Here is a 17,212-nt window from a genome sequence, read left to right as displayed (position 1 = left end):
CCTTCCTTCTCTCCATCATGTCTGCCAGCTCTCTGCCTTTCCCTGTCATTGTGCCAACGTTAAGAGTCCCTATTCTCAAACCTATGTTCCTGCCTTTTCCCTTCTCTCTCTGGCAACGGACCCTTCTGCCTCCCCTCTTTCTTCGACCAACAGTAGTCAAATTTCCACCGACACCCTGTAGGTTAACAGCATCGGTGGCGGTCGTTGTTAACCCGGGCCTCGACCGATCCGGTATGTCTAAAGTGTTGTGGATGATTCGCATGGTTATTTTGGCAATTTTTACGCCGGATGCCCTTCCTGACGCAACCCTCTCTATTTATCCGGGCTTGGGACCGGCACAGAAGTTACTGGCTTGCAACCCCTGTGGCTAGATTAACTACGCAACTGTATTTTTACTAAATACTTTTATTATCACAGACCACAAAAGTCCTATGTCTGCATCTCTGTTTCAGGGATTGTGCCTCGCAGCTGTTCATTCTTTACAGATTAAGGATCTTCTAACATCCAAAGCATCATCTATAATTCAAATCAGCACTGCTTTAAGAATGACGGCCCCGCCTCCCTTCCACATGCACAGCTGCATTACTGTCTGAATAAGTTCTTAAAGGCAGAGCAATCTTTAGTCCTCATCTGGCTCTCCACATGATCAACCTTAATAATCTGTTCTCTAAAAGATGGGTCTCTCACGCAGTGTATACTTTTGTCTTACATGATGCACACAACACCTTTTTTTATTTTTTATTCTTCTGCTGTTTTGGGATATTTATTATCGGTACAACAAGGCTCTGTAGATATAAGTATTGGCAACCAAAAGAAAATGTTGCTAAATAAGATCAAAATGTGGCTCAATAACCCCATCTGAAGAACATAAGAAACAAAAATGTTAAAGTCTGTGTATGGCTTTGTAGTTTTTTGCAAAGGAATGGCTCGTATTGAGAAACTCAACCAAGACGAGGCTGGTTTGAGGTATTATTCATGACAGAGTGAGGACAATAGAAACCAGACGTCATCACACTGGAGAGGCAGATGAAGTTGAGGTCTCCTTGAAAGATGTTTTTTTCGCAGTATTCAGCTCTTTAAAACATATGCTTGTGTTTCTTGGATATTGTAGTTTTTTTGCGCGCATCTGTTAAATTAGTGATAAGCTACATCAGTGAATGAAACCTTCCACAAAGGATTTTATCTTTAAAGATCCACTACCGTCATCTTTGGTCTATTTTAAAAGCGTTCCAGATTTTCACTCAAATCAAAAAGCATGTGTCTTTTTCTTGGATGTAGTTTCTTCAGAGCCGCAGTAGTTCATCAGAAATTGTGGGCGGGACTGTTGGTGCCCTTCTCTGTCGCTGAGAGCCGTGAGCTTGTGGACGCTTTTTTTTGTCTACTCCTGATTCTCAGCCAGTTAAATTAAGAAACACTACAGAGTGCAATTTTGAGTTTAAAAAATGCCACAAGAACATGTTAAAAACACAAATTTTATTGGAGTGGGTCTTTAAATTCCAGCAGTTTATTGCTCCTCTTCCGCTTTGCATCCTGTGCTTAAATTATTTTACATATGTGTGCGTATGTATTTGTGTTGTCCACCACGCCAAAGCTTTTGTAGAAAGAAAGGATTTGTCAGATCAGATGTTCCGGGATGACCTAAGGGGGCATGGATTAAATTTAGCATTTGAAGGGCTCTGTTTGGTGTAGATCCAGTCATGGATTAGCGCATCCCCAGCTGTCTTGTCTGTCTTTTTTCATCTGGCTGTCAGAAGTAATCGTACAATACCTTTTGAGAAAAGCCTTCCACACCATACCTTGAACAGTGATCACCATAATACAGCATTCTACTCACTCGCTTTAGCATCAATTGCCTTTTCAGTCTCCATCGATATTGAGTACTTGAGCGTTTTGGAGCCAGCATTTTTCTAGCTCCCAACTTTTTAAAAAGATCTTTATCCAGACTAGGGCTGCACGATATGAGGAAAACTTGCGATATGCGATATTAGAGATTAATCTTGCGATAACGATATAATTTGCGGTATATAAAAAAATAGAAAAATGCCAAAAACATCATTCCCATTTCATTGCAACAGTTTAAAATTATACTCCAAATGACCCTCATCGACATAGGTGACAAACATCTAACATAATAGACCTCCATCTGATTGGTAAACAATGGGAAGGCGTCCATCTGATTGGTCAAAGCATAAAGGGATTTATTTGATTCGTTAAAAGCGTCAAGCTGCCATAAGATTGTTTTAACACATTTTGGGTTTACGATTTATTGCGATATTCGCAGTCTTTTGCGATATGCCTATTGCAGAGCTGGATATTGCGATAACGATAAATTTGCGGTATATTGTGCAGGCCTAATCCAGACCCACCTTTTTGCAGAGGAAACTCCCAAATGTTCATTTGCAAGAAATACTTCTTTAAATGTTGATCATTTAGCACATTTTAGCCTAAATTTTTTGAATTGATTATGATGTTCAACTTGAGATGAAAACGTGTCTTAACTTGAAACTCAGGTTGTCAAAAATTTGCCTTGTCAGGATATCAGTTTTAGTTCAGCTTGAAATGATCAGCAGAGTTTATGCAGCCAGCAGATGCTGGTGAGGCTGAGGAGGAGGAAGCATTCCACTTCTTGTGTAACAACATGGATTTGTTTAAGAAAAGCATGACTATTTAAGGAAACGTAAAATAAAGTAAAGGGGAAAAAAAGATGCTATTCTTTTGAGAAAGAAGCAGTAACACTTTATAAAAAGATTTCTTAAGAATCGAGTTAGAAGACATCGACAAGTATTAGATATGTGTTCCAAGTGTTGTATGTTTGGGGATTGACTTAATGTTGTACAGTTAGTTTTTCATACTATGTTGTGTTTTTTTTTATGGCAGGGAAAGCCCTCACTTTTAATCAATTAAGAGGCTGCAGAACACTCAATTAGCTATTAAGAAAGACCTTAGTTGATATGTCTATTAATAAAAGGAATATAGAAATATGAATACATTGGTCACGCTTTAGACTGGGGGGCTGCAAAACAATTAAAGTGTTCTTAAAGACACAGTTATTATATTAATTAATTGCGTATAAGAAATATACTAACAACCATGGGGCATTTGTTAAACATCTTCAAATACTAATAAATGTCTTTATGGGCATATTATTAGAAACATTTAGATGTTCGTAAAGCATCTAAATGTTTTTATGAAGAACATATTAACAACTAAGGAATTAGTAAGACATCTTCAACTGCAGATAAATGTCTTTTTAAGCCGCATTGTTTTTGTAAGACATCTATAAATATTTATTGTCTTATAAATGTCCTAAAAAAGGCTTAAAACACATTAATTGTGGTCGTTATAACTAGATTATTAAGAAACCTTTATATAAAGCATTACTAAAAAAAACTTTCATAGCTCTGGAATATTTTGGTGCCATTTTTTTTCTATTACCTTTTTATTCTGCTGCTTTCTTTCCTTCTTTACTTGACTAATCTTCATGCCAAAAGTCAGATCGATCCGTCTTCAACTCAGATGCACATTCTTCTTGTCCTTAAAAATCTCCCATGAAGTGTTTAAGAGCCTAGATGGGTTTTGCAACACCCATAATAATGGAAATTTGAATGCAGATAAATAAGTGAGGAAGAACAGAACACAGCTTGTCATATTTAAGATAATATGTCTGTTTTACATAGAAGGAACTTTGTCATAATTGAACTTTGGTCAGACATCCGTCTGATCAGTTGTGGGTAAGCGGACAAAAAATCAGAAAATTCTGAACCACGGCTTCCAGCTTAACAGAGAAAAAGTCCAAGTCTTAGATGGAATCAAAAAATGTGAAGAAGTTCCTCAGCTTAGTCAGTATCGAGAAAAGAGTTGGGTAAGACGTACCCATAAGCCTGAATGTACGACTCCTGAGTGTGAGCTGGAAGCTGCCTCCACAAAACAAGAAGCTTCCAGCTTTGAGAATGTGAAACCACATTCTGCTGCGTGAGAATGAACTGCTCTGTTGAGAAAATGTGTTCCAGAGCTAGAAAGGAACTCGGTTAGAGTTTGCATGTGGCAAGAAGAAATAAAAATCATATTAAGAACTCAACATGGGTTTAATAAAGAAATAGAATGTCTCCCATAAGAAAAACTGTTCTGAACTGCACACAACCTCAGCTGCTCCTTACCCACAACAAACTTCTAATCTCTGCAACAAGACAGTTTCAGAATAATTTATGACTAAATTATCTCAAGCCTGATTTCCAAAATTTCTTTTTCAGCAATCTTTTTTTTTAATAGGGAATGGCAAAGCTATTAGTAAACAAACTGTTTGGAAATGACTCCACAAGCATTCTGGTTTTGATGTGGTCCAAAAGGAAAAAGTTCAAGCCTGTTTTTTATTTTAATTTTAAATGCATCAGTGACAGCAGGAAAGGACGATCATGCCCAGCTTTACTCATGTGGTCTCCCTGGAGGTCTCGAACACCCAGAAGCTCACTTTTGGCTGCAGACTAATATGCGCGTTCTCCGAGCAACATATCACTCCATGTGGGAGTAAATGGTCTGCTGCTGTCATGCTGATGCTTGGATCTCCCACCACACATGTCCTACAACTTTGCATGCTCTGGTCTTGCACTGAGCAGTGATCTTTGTTTTTTCAGCCCTCTGTGGTGCCGTTTACTTGACCAAAATACCTCAATATTGCAAGTTTTAATAAAGCGGATTAACAAGCAGGTTTGCATAGTTATTTCTTAGCATACTGATGAAAAATGTATATCTTATTGTAAAACCAGAAAAAGGTGTATAATGCAGTAAATGAAATGTTCTTTTGTTGGATCCTAAAGTGCACATTTTACTTCATGTTTTTAAGTTAAGTGGAAAAATAAAAACATTGTTATTTGACAGTTGTGTTTACAAGCTGCATCCAAAACGGAGTCCAAGTCCTTTTTGTTACCAGAGAGCTCAGGCACGTTTATTTGGTCATTGACTTCTCTTTTTAACTCAAAGTTCTCCAGATTATTTTACTAAGTCAATATGAAAAAGAATGAAGTTATGAATGAAGATAAAGTACTCAAGTCCAATCTTACTACTGAAAAAGAAAGCAAAAAAAAAAAAAAACAACCAACATTAAAAACAAAGAGTCAGTGATCGTTTTCATTGTAGCTGAATGCCTCAATTGGTTAAGTGCATGAGTGGCACATGTGAATCCAGGGTTCCATCCCCATGATGAGTCCCCTGCCTGGATAAAACAGGGTTGGATCAGGAAGGGCATCTGATGTAAAAATTGCTGCCATACCCCCCCCGTGCGACTCAGTGAACGGCGATTCTTCTCTGAAGGGATATGCCTTCAGGTCAACATTGATTGTTTTCATCCTTTTACTTCTTCTTTGTATTTAGTAACTGTAGATTCAGCTCAAACACATAATAGTACGTTAGAAACGAGAAAGAATTTTACGTCAAACTGTCTGATCTACTAAAGTGTTGCGTTTATAGGGGTTGTTGCTCCAGATAAAAGACACAGAGTTGATGATGAAAAATGAATGTGATCTATATAAATAAAGTTCTCTAAATAAACATAAAACTAAAGTATTAATTTCAGCATCATCTTCAATCATTTCATTCTTACAATTAACCACCATTAAATGTTTAATAGCTATAATTGATTATTGTTTCTGCTGTAGGGTCATGAGATGGTTGCTGTGCAAAGCAAAGTTCTGGCTTCCCCCTGTGGTTGGGTGTAATGATCTGCCATTAACACATAATCGGATCATTATCCTGACTGCAGCCCCGTTCTGCCCTTCTTGCTTTGCTTTTATCTGTGACTGCAGCAGAAGCTGCTGCCTATTCTGCGTGGACGCGCTCTTATTGATGAGCTGTACGTGCGTCTCAGCAGGGTCACATCTACGTATCCTTGCTTGGAGCATGTAATAATGAAACAGCCCATCTCTTTCACTCTGTAGTATTACTAGTGACATGTGACCTTTCCTATTTCCGCTGGTTAGTTGGCTGATTGTGGAGTTTTCTGCCTGCTGCGATATTCAGGTTCAGTTCCACAATCATGGTCACTGCTTTGTTTCTCTCCTTCCTATTCCCTTTTTTTTTAATTGTCACCATTATGATAACAGTAAATGATTAACACCAGCACTTACCGATGTTCTAATGTGGCAACGAGCGGAAGGGAAGAGCTCTTTCATACCTAATCTATTTGGAAATAGTTCAGTGCTAACAAAATAATTTTAGGTCTATCACTGAATTTTTTTTGGTGTTGAGTATTACACAGAATCATTAAGGAGGACATTTACTGTATAATGTGCCTCTGGCAAAACTATAAAAGCCTTAATGGGACAAACTGACACATAAAAGCTTTTTGTTTAACAGTTTAAATTTGGAGGTTGTCGACAAAACTGTACTCAAAAAGGTTTGAGTTTATTTTTAAGCAGGCACAGTAAAACTGAAAAACTTGTTGATAACATTCCTGTTAGCGCTTTTGTACATGGGAGGTGGATTTAATGATAGCTTGGATGCTTTCGAGTATAAAGGACAATAAATCATTGATAATTAGGTTCCGGCTTTGTTTATTGCAGCTGATAAATCAGCTTTACGGCACTGAAATCAGCCACGGACCTTTGTTTTTTATTTTCCAGAAAAGACTTCCTGTTGGATTAAGATCTAGATTTCATTCAATTAGTATTGCTTCTCATTCGCTCACTGTATGGTTGGTTTTATCAGTTCAGATTCTGAGAATGTTTTACATTTTACTTTTCTGTTTGCCAGTTTATTGAGTAAGTAATGAGTTAGTTGCTGCATTTCTTAGAACTATTGTCTACTACTGTTTTAGGTTTTGACAATGTTGATAATTTCAGTTTTACGTGTAATTAAAAGCTTAATGCATGAAAGGTGTCTCAGATAATGCATCCAAAAGGAAATTCATTACACTTCGTCCAGTGAACAATGCCATCCTCTCAGGAGTCAGGGCATTGGTGTACAGACCTTTTGTATGATGCCAAACAGCCTCCTGCTGTGTTTGGCATAACAAGCATCCACTAAAAATGCTGTCACTTTGATTTTCAAAGAATCTAGAGGTCTTTAATTGGGCAGAAGAGAGAGGTGGCATGACAGATAGAGGGAAAACACAAAATCTCGCAAAGCTTGAAGACTCAGCATGAAGTTACAAACTCAATCAGTGTAGCTATCGGTTAGGTTGTCTTTTAAGTATTTTCGTTTTGTTGTTTGTCTTTTCGCTAAATCTTTGTGGAAATGACGGAATAAGTGTGTCTTCTTTAATTTGAGCCTTAGTCACAACTGCCCTTACGAGTAGATACGGGGGTGAAAAATGGGTAAACCTGTACGTGACACACAGGTGGACCAGGCAAAATATCAAGATCCTAGACCGCTTGGGGAAGCGGTTGTAGCCAAGATGTTTACAACACGTAAGGGTGAAGTGGGTAAGACACAGGCACATCAATGCATGTGACTTTCATACACATTTGACAAACACTTTAGCAAACATTGTTGTCTAATAATTGCACTTACTGTTCAAAGTTTTATGTGGTATTTAGTTTTCAAAATCACACTAAAATAATTATGAATGCTACCGGATAAACTTTACTTCCTGTGGAAAATATCTGGGTTATGCTGCTAAAGTTTACACGAAGAAGCTATAAATGCTGAAACCTGAAAGTGTAGTAATTTTCAGCAAAATTTGTTAAAAAAAAGCTAGATTGTTGCGTTTTAGAGGGGTAGATTCCAAATTAGCTTAAAAACTAAAAGACCAAAATTTGCTGAACAAGCACAATAAAAAGTCAGGTGAGCAGGGTGAGTTGAAACCTTCAAAGAGATAAAAGACTATCAGTATTATAGTATAGTAGTATAGTTTATATATAGTAGTATAGTTTATATATAGTAGTATAAACCTGTTGAAAGTTGTAGGAAAACGGTACATAGTGAGCAACAAGGAACTGTCATTGTTTAACTGTTAGCTCTCTTCCCTTTTGGCTAACAGGCCTTGGTCCAAACCCTGGCTGGGATTCTGTGTGGAGTTTTCTCTGGGCACGCGTGGGTTTTCTCTGGATACTTGGGTGTCCTTCCACAGTTCAAAGACATGCGTCTTAGGTTGTCTGTGACTCTAAATTGTCTATTAATGTGTGGGGTAGTCAATCAGCAGTGGACTGGAGAACTGTCCAGGGTGTTCCTGGGATGTGCTCCTGCATCCCCCCTGTGATCCCGCACAACTAACTGCTGTGGCATCAATTTTTCTTTGAAGACGACTTTATAATTATCAACAAAGATGCAAAGCATCGGTCCTGATCAGAACAACAAACTTAATCAGCAAATATAACTGCAGTGGATCCTTGGAGGAGCTCGTTTGCTGAGTTAACAGGACCAGTATGCGTCCCTCTAACAATTTCACGATGATTGATGTTGGAGAAGCAGTTCTGTAGTTTTTTGCCGTTACGAATTCTTTTGAAGTGGAGTGGAGTAAAGCAGGATGTCTTCAGTAGGACTGGAACCCTCTGGGTCAGATTTGGGATGAAAAGGTGAATTCCACACACTTATCTGCACAAGCCTTCAAGACTCTGAGTCCAACACCAGTTTAACCTGCAGCTGACTCTTGGTGCATCTCCATTAGTGCTGAATTGAAGTTGTTTTGTGGCGTATCACACTGTGGCTTTGAGTTACAGTTCTTCCTCTATTTCAGTTGAGCTGAGTTGATGTGGACTAGACTGCCTCGTTAACAGAGAACAGCGCTAGGTGTTTTGTGTTTTTTCTGCTTTGCCACAAAGAGCCCGCCCACACGGAGGTGATACTCAAGTGTAATGCAAAAACAAACAAGACTGAACAGAATAAGTGAGAATCCAGGCGAATAAAGTTGAAACTGGTAAAAGAAAAATGGATCATGGACACAGACAGGACAGATGAAGAACATGGATGGAATCCTTGATGGATCAGTACTAAGATCCATGACTGAGTTAAAAGATCAAGCAGTTAGGGTGTGACAGTCAAAATGTTAGGTCAAGGATAGGCGGGAGATCCTTTTGGCTGGAGGATGCTAAGCTTCAAGCTTTTGGAGAACATGTTCTGTGATTTGGCTCTGTGTAGATTCTTTCCAATTCCTTATGCTTCGAGCATGTGATCTCTGCTCTGCCACTCTCCAGACCACTTGTCTAACGACGTTCTGCTTGAGCTCCAGCTTTTGGCTGTACTCCTCCTTCTTGTTTCTCATCTTAACATTTAATTGCTTTTGTAAACTTCTCTATAATTCTGTCTCCATCCTGGAAAGCCCCTCAAATTCTCTAAATGATTAACAAAAAGGAATGCTGAAAGAAAAAACTAAAATCTTTTTAAAAAAAGGGCAGAAATTAAGGATTCAAAGCCTTTAAGCCCTAAAAAGGCGAACTGCAACTTAAAATATGCTGAAAAACAACCTAAAAAAGAATGAAAGTACGGTGAAAAGTATGTAAGTCAAAATACATTTACTAAGAAATCATAAATAATTTTTGTAATTATAATTCTGGTTAATAGCAGATACCTTTATCTGTGTAAAGATTTTTAAGAAGCAGCTACTTAGACTTGGTTTATATATTATTATTGAATAGGAGTAAAGCACTAGAATCAGAGTCGTAATGCGTTAAATGACTCTTTACCTTTTTAGTCCTTTTCTGTGTAAAACAGCAGAACTCTTGCATAAAATAAAGTGACAAATGTTCCTAAAAGTATCTGACATTTAAGTGGGGGGTGAAATGGTTTTATAATTATTTCTAATGTTTTGTTTTTCTTTGTGAAGTGAAAAAACTAGCCTTCAGTTCTGTCATAAACATTCAAATTTAGGCTGTTTGCTTTGAATAAAGAGAAATCAGAGTCCAAACAGAGAAGTTGGGGCCTGTTTGGTTCCTAAAAGCAAAAAAAAAAAATTAAAAGACAAAGAAGCTCATGTTCTGCTCAGCTGTTTTCCATTCAAAACAAGGGCTTATTAGCAATTGACAGACTCTTTAAAGAAATGTCCAAATCCATTTTACCTTCAAAAATTATTCAACCTTTTTAGGATTCCCAGCCTTTAGAGCCATTTATGTCTTGAAGCGGAAGTATGTTGTTACAACAAGTTAAAACCAACCATTTAGAAACAGGAATAATCTTATTTAAAATAACGTGGTACATCAGGTGAAGTGAGTCTTCAAATTGGATCTATTGAGGAGAAATAATTAAAACCACAGTTTGAGAGCTGTGTATTTTTAAATTGACCAAAATGCCTCCATTTTGCTTGAAAAACTGTAAAAAAACAGCACTGAAGTTATTGGAAGAAGGAAAAAAAATCTTTTGATCGCCTCGTACTGTACTGAAGACCATCCGATGCACTGAAAGTTTTATCTTTCCCTCCTACTGTAAATGCAGGAGAAGAAGGGAAACATTAACTCTTATCAAACAGCTGGATTTCAGAAATTAAAGCAAATATCAAAAAGTTGTACAAAAGTTTTATTATTTCATCTCTCCGCTGCATTATAAAGTCTGAACAGTGTTTCGAGCCCCACAGTTATGAGTGGAAATGCATCTTGAAGGGAGTTAGCTGAACATGCATGCCCACTGCATGAAAACAGCATTAAATTACTTACATTTATTTTGAGGTTAGGTAGATTAGAAAATTATTTCAACAACTCCATTGAACAAAGTAAACAAATATTTGAATCAATGCCTTAACTGACAGTATTTGTTTACACAGTTGTTTGAAGCTTTTTTAATGCTTTGCTTATTCAATATTTGACAAAAATCGATGCAGTTTTGTTGAAAATGCTGAAAAACTGTAGTTTACTAAAGGAATTGCTGATGAGTTATAATGCCCACAATAACCGGAATATTTTGATATTTGAATGACTGAAACCACTCAAGCCCTGCAACTGACGGGCGACCTGTTCAGGGCGTGCTCCACCCTTTGCCCAACAGCAGCCCCATAACCCAGAAAGGGAATTCATTAGGTCCTGAGGATGGATGGAGGGAGGGAGGGAGGGATGCATGAATAAAACCAGTTGAAGTTTGCTGAAGATGTGAATCGACATAAAAGGAAGGAAAAATAGGATTAGAAGTTGTAATGTTTATAATAAAAAGAGAAAAACAATAATTTGGTTAATCAATGAAAATGTCCACAAATTGTTTGTAATTTTCTTATCTGAGCAGGTAAAATACCTTTTTTTCTGCCATCTGGATCATTAACATTCTAAAGCTAAAGGGGTTGAAAAAAACTGAATACCAGAGTCGTTTAAGTCTTTAGGCTTGACTCTTTAATGTCTATTTCAGGTGAAATCCTTTACTCTCTTTGTGACCCATTATCCTCCTCTGTGTGAGCTGGAGCGCATGTATCCTGATCATGTGTCCAACTTCCACATGGCGTTCTTACTCAACGAGACGCACATCTCTTCTGATACCAAAGGTATATTCTACAATCACTTTAAGATTCATCAAGGACCATCTTACATCGAGGACAGCGATAACTATGTGTACTTGCAGATGGAGACGTTCAGCCAGAGTTCATCACCTTCCTCTACAACTTAACAGAAGGAGCTGCAGGGCAAAGCTACGGCCTGAACGTGGCCAAGCTCGCTGACGTTCCGGATCCCATTCTGTGCACGGCTGCTCGCAAAGCCCAAGAACTGGAGAGCGCCGTCGAGGCCAGAAGGTACTCGTGTTAAAGGGGTGTCATTTTAACACAAATACATAAACAAGTACAGCATTAGTCCTCCTATTAAACAATCAAAATAAACACCAATAGAACCATGAGACTAATGGAGTCAGGAAAGTTATGCAATGTTAACTTTTGAAAGAGCGTCTTTAACACCACATTGAATGTTGTTTAAGCCTTAACACACAGATGAAGGCAACTTCTTACTCGGCCTAACACAGAGAATAGACCAGTCTTCCTTCAGAGTCAGAACATTTGCAGAGACAAGTTAATTGTGTTATTTAACCAAATTAATACTAATAAAAATATGTTTAGAAGACATTGGTTGGATATTTTTGGATAGAGTCTTTCAAGCTTTTGACACAAAACCCTGTAAACCTTTCTAAAATGTGTTCTGCAAATCAAAGTCTTTCATAGTTACCAACCAAAGTCTGTAGCCCCCAAAGGTGGAGTCATGAACGCTGCATTGGTGGAACAAATCTACTGCAATTACATCAGTTACAGTGATCTGGTGCATATTATATCGCCTCCTCTTTTTTTAAGTTTGTTGGGTATTCCCTAATTTACACATGCGCTGAGCTCTAAGGAGGGAAACAGATAAAACACAGCTGCAGCGCTATCAGAAAACATTAATTGCAACATGTCCGTCTTTTCACAGTCTTCTCACATCATCTTTGGACCTGCAAAGTGTTTTCTCACGGATAATTGATACAGAGAGGCCCTCGATTCCAGTCTTGACACAGATAACACATAGCCTTCACGCTGATGCTGGGAAGACGCTAAGATAGTCTGTCTCCTCCTAAGAGTTTCACCTTCACCTTCCTGTGAAACAAACTTGGACACAGACACTTCTGCATGTATGATCATAGTACCTACAGTCAGGACCATAAATATTTGGACAGAGACACATCCTTTCTTATTTTGTTTCTGTACATTATCACAGTGAATTTTAAATGAAACAACTCAGATGCCAGTGAAGTGCAGACTTTCAGCTTTTACTCCATGGGTTGAACAAAAGATTGCATAAAAATGTGAAAAAATAAAGCATTTTTTTAAACACAATCCCTTCATTTCATGGGCTCATAAGTAATTGGACAATTGACTTCCATGCTGTTGCAGGGGCAGGTGTGGGTAATTCCCTTGTTATGTCATTATGAGTGAAGCAGATGTGATGGTCTGGGCGTGCATGGCTGCTAGCACTGGGACATTAGTGTTTATTGAAGACGAGACACAGGACAGAATCAGTCCAATGAATTCTGGGGTGTTCAGAGACATACTGTCTGCGCAGATCCAGGTGAATGCAGCCAAACTGATTGGGCGGCGTTTTATTATACAGACGGACAACGACCCAAAACATACAGCCAAAGCAACTCAGGAGTTTATTAAAGCAAAGAAGTGGAATATTCTTGAATGGCCAAGTCAGACACCTGATCTGAACCCAATTGAGCAGCATTTCACTTGTTGAAGACTAAACTTCAGACAGAAAGGCCCACAAACAGACAGCAACTGAAAGCCGCTGCAGTGAAGGCCTGGCAGAGCATTCAGAAGGAGAAAACCCAGCATCTGGTGATGTCCATGAGTTCAAGACTTCAGGCTGTCATTGCCAACAAAGGCTTTTCAACCAAATGTTAGTAATGACCATTTTGTTTTCAGTTATTTCATTTGCCCAATTACTTACGAGCCCATGAAATGAAGAGATTGTGTTTAAAAAATGCTTTAGTTTTTCACATTTTGATGCAATCTTTTTGTTCAACCCATGGAGTAAAAGCTGAAAGTCTGCACTTCAATGGCATCTGAGTTGTTTTATTTAAAATTCACTGTGATAATGTACAGAAACAAAATGAGAAAGAATGTGTCTCTGTCCAAATAGTTATGGTCCTGACTGTAAATAGCTAGGTAATGCATAAAAGCATATATAAGATAACTTAGATACATTTTTCCAACACAATGGTCTTTTAATTATGATTATGCTGCTTTTAGCCAAAATAAAAATTAAAACTTTGGTCGTTTTCTAGGACATAGTTTCTGCAGAGCAGCAGGAGTTCTCTTGAAATTCACCTCCGAGTTGTGAGCAAATCCGTTGGCATGTAAGCCCACCTCATCCCCATCATCCATCTGTTTACACGCTCACCCATTAGCTTCCAGCCCCTCACAACCCCCATCTGAGATTACTGGTTCAACAAAAATGGCGAGCAATTCTGGAGATATCCAGCCGGACGCCAGTTGAGGAAAACAAAAACGTACATGGGTCTGGTTGTCTACAAGTGAATGCATTAGAATGAAACGGAGCAAGGATCTTTACGCTTTACAGCTGTTTCTGATTCACAACAATTTGGGGAAAAATAACTAGTTTTCCTGATATATGTCTTCTATCATGAGAAAAATGTCACAAGAACATGTCATAAAGTCAATTTTCATCAGAATGAGTCTTTAATGTAACTTCCCATCTCCTCTTTATGGTTAATCTGTCCTTTACTTTTTTCTCATCATGTTTTGTTGCTAAATAAGTTGTTTGTACACAATATTCTGGTTATTTTCCTTGCTGTTTTCCTTCCTTCATATCCTTTTCTCTCTTAGAAACTGATCTGGGGGTATTTTCATCTTCACTTCCCAGCTCCTCTATAGTTTCACCTCTTCAAATGCTGCAGGAGCTTTGTAGCTTCGTTGACAGGAACGCATGTCAGAAAAAGCTACCGTGGCTTTACATTAATTCTAGATGATTCTGAAAGTAAAACTGATCCCAGAGGGAGGCTGGTATCTGTGAAGGCGCGGGCTGCCGTCCACACACGGATAGTTGTTGCTCTTACAGGCGTCAGAGGATCAGCGCGTTGCACTTTCAGACTCCTCTTCTTCTGTCTCTGTAAATTTGTGATGCAACATCTCACTCTACAACAGACAACCTGCTGGGGGCTGCTTATAGTCTCCTCCTAAGTTTATCCCCACCATATGAAATATCTGTCAGCACAAACAAACGCACGCACACCAGTCTAATCCTCTCGATATGAAATGTCTGTCCTTTGTTGAAGCAACCGTGTGCAGTCTTTACAGAGCACTTAAGCATGGAGTTGCTGTGTTTTCTGTCCGTAAGAACACAATGTGCTTAGATTGAGTGTTTGTGCTGTTTTCTATGAAACATCGGATCGATTTTTGGGTCCACTAATAGATCCTTTGTTTTCCTTTTCCAGGAGATCTAAAAAACGTCTCACTGAAATGTGGAGCATCGCTGACAAACCATCCCTCCTCCAATGGCTGCAGTCAAACTCTTGACCTCACTGTCACTGTAATCGAATCATGTCTGTAGAGAGAAATAATGCTTTCGGTGAGTGAGCGTGCTCAGAAAACAATGTTCATATCAAGGGAATTGTGGACTGTTTTGTTTAACCTAATTATTTCAGGTTGTGATAGTCAAGTCATTAAATCGGGGAAAGCAGCAGATTATGACAACCTACAAAGCTGTTGATGATGTTTAACCATTAAAGAAAAGTGTCAAACTTGTCCGATTCACTGCTGCTTCATCTTTGAAGACTCACATATTTTAAAAGCTTAACCAGAAATGGAAAATGATTTTTTTTCATGTTGATACTTTAATTTTTTTTAATAAATGGTATACAATTTAAAAAGTTTTGATTTTAAACTATAAAAGATAAAACTTTAACGTTAGGCTGGAAAACTTTGATTAAAGCACATTTAGCAGATTTAAATGCTAAAGTTCAACAAAACAAGGAAAGTTAAGGAATAATACAAACTAAAATATACAGTCGGTGAGGTGAAAACATTTAGCAGTTACTGATTCTGTAAGTTATGACGTTTAAGAAGATGAGAAAGTAGAGACAAAATGTAAAAAAATTATGAATAAAAAAAAATCCAGGAAATCACATTCATTCATTTTTAAGTTATTTATTTTGTATTAATTCTGAGATTTCTATTCCAACCAGGATGTAGTAGTAATTCAATCTTTTTAGACATTTTTCAGAATATTTTTTAGGTAATCTTTTGTTTACTTTATAAATAATATGCAACGAATAAAATCACCTGCATTTTTACATTTCATTACCCTAAATATCCTAATTTTAATAAGAAATTATTTTTCCAATGAAGTGGGTAAACTCTAATGTTGGAGGTTGAATAGTTGTAATTTGGAATCTACTGAGCTGCTTACATGTTGATGCAGATAAAACCTCATTTTAGCCAATAACAAACCTTTGAACTTGTAAATACAAAAATATAAGCAATTTTGTCACGAGAGATCAAAATGGTTTTAAATAAGGGTCCACTAACCATAAAGACGATGCTCTCTGAAACACTGGTTTGGTGCCACCATGACAGACGTGTAAAGTGTGGAGTAATAGGTCAAAAACTCAAAGGTAGATTATTTTTCTACAGATTTGTTAGGCGACTAAAAATATCTGAAAGGGATTGTTAGAATGAACAGTTGGCCCCATGGGCGGTCCGCAGTTGAGGTGAGGCTTTGCTTTGATTGAGGTGAGGTATAGGGTGCAGCTGTTCAGGTGGAAAAAGAAAAATCATCTGCCAGAGATAGTTTAGTTTTTTTTTTTTCTAAAATCATTTGATTCAAAGCAACTTGATGTTAACTCCAGCACAGCAGGAAACACTGATGCAGCAATGAAAACAAAAGGGGACAGAAAGTGGAAAAGACCAAAGTAGGGTCTTGGTGGATGTAAAATGTGAAAAAGAAAATAAAAGAGGTGTTTATGTTTAAGAATCATGCTCCTCTTCTTGGATGGAAAATGTTTTAATTGACCCCCCCCCACTTAACTATTGACAAAAATTAGGACACCATTAATTCAAGCTTCTCTCAGTATTACAAAAATAACAAAAGCAATGTTTTGAAGTGAAATCTTGAGCCCCATAAATATTTGCTTCGCCGCTGCATTGTAAATGCTGACCCATCTGGGCTGTCAGCAACCTGACTTTAGCCACAATCTGCAGTTTCAATGCTATGACAAGAGGATGTTCTTAATTTTGGAAAACTCTTGACAGGTTTTACCTGATTTTCGAAAGAAACTTTTTAGACATTTAGAAATAATTTGTTCCAGTTGTTTTGAAGGTTCAGTATGTGGCTAGATTTAAGCTTGAATTCCATATTAGAGGTGTATATTTTTTTTTAGGAATGGACTAATCGATTTCTGTTCCTATAGGATCCAACCAGATCGATATGTCTGAGGCAAATTATTTATTGAACTGACCTAAACTATTATAAATCATTCATTCATTCATTCATCTTCTTAACCGTTTTATTCCCTTTCGGGGTCACGGGGTTGCCGGAGCCTATCCCGGCCACTAAACTATTATAAAATCATTTCAAAATGAAACTAATCAAATAAAATCAATGATGGAAAATACCATTTGAATTTAGTCTCTTTGTTTATTTTACTATAACCTCAAAATGATTAGATGCATCACAGCGGACAACACGTGTGTGATGGCAGCCAAACTGATCAGTCCATCATTCCAGTCCAATGAGTGGAAACACTTTGAATTTAGCAAAGACATGTCACCATGCAGTGTGCTGGAATGTTCTAATGATGTTCCCTTTGGATTATTTTGGTGTGG

The 17,212-nt window shown here is 37.7% G+C and overlaps 1 protein-coding gene across 1 annotated transcript in view; it reads left to right on the top strand.

Moving 5' to 3' along the window:
- msh3 (mutS homolog 3 (E. coli)) overlaps positions 1-15,133 on the top strand; it is a 49,041-nt gene extending 33,908 nt beyond the window's left edge. Inside the window, exons 22-24 of the mRNA XM_004072192.5 lie at positions 11,257-11,389; positions 11,467-11,635; positions 14,824-15,133. Coding sequence (XP_004072240.1) covers positions 11,257-11,389; positions 11,467-11,635; positions 14,824-14,905 — 384 coding nt within the window. The 3' untranslated portion in view covers positions 14,906-15,133. The remainder of the gene's footprint in view (positions 1-11,256; positions 11,390-11,466; positions 11,636-14,823) is intronic.
- The last annotated feature ends 2,079 nt before the right edge of the window (positions 15,134-17,212 follow it).

The sequence above is a fragment of the Oryzias latipes genome, chromosome 9 (assembly GCF_053564925.1).
Source record: "Oryzias latipes strain Hd-rR chromosome 9, Olatipes_Hd-rR_3.1".
Taxonomy (NCBI): domain Eukaryota; kingdom Metazoa; phylum Chordata; class Actinopteri; order Beloniformes; family Adrianichthyidae; genus Oryzias; species Oryzias latipes.
Note: the sequence above shows the minus strand (reverse complement) of the source record. Positions and strands in the feature narration are given on the sequence as shown.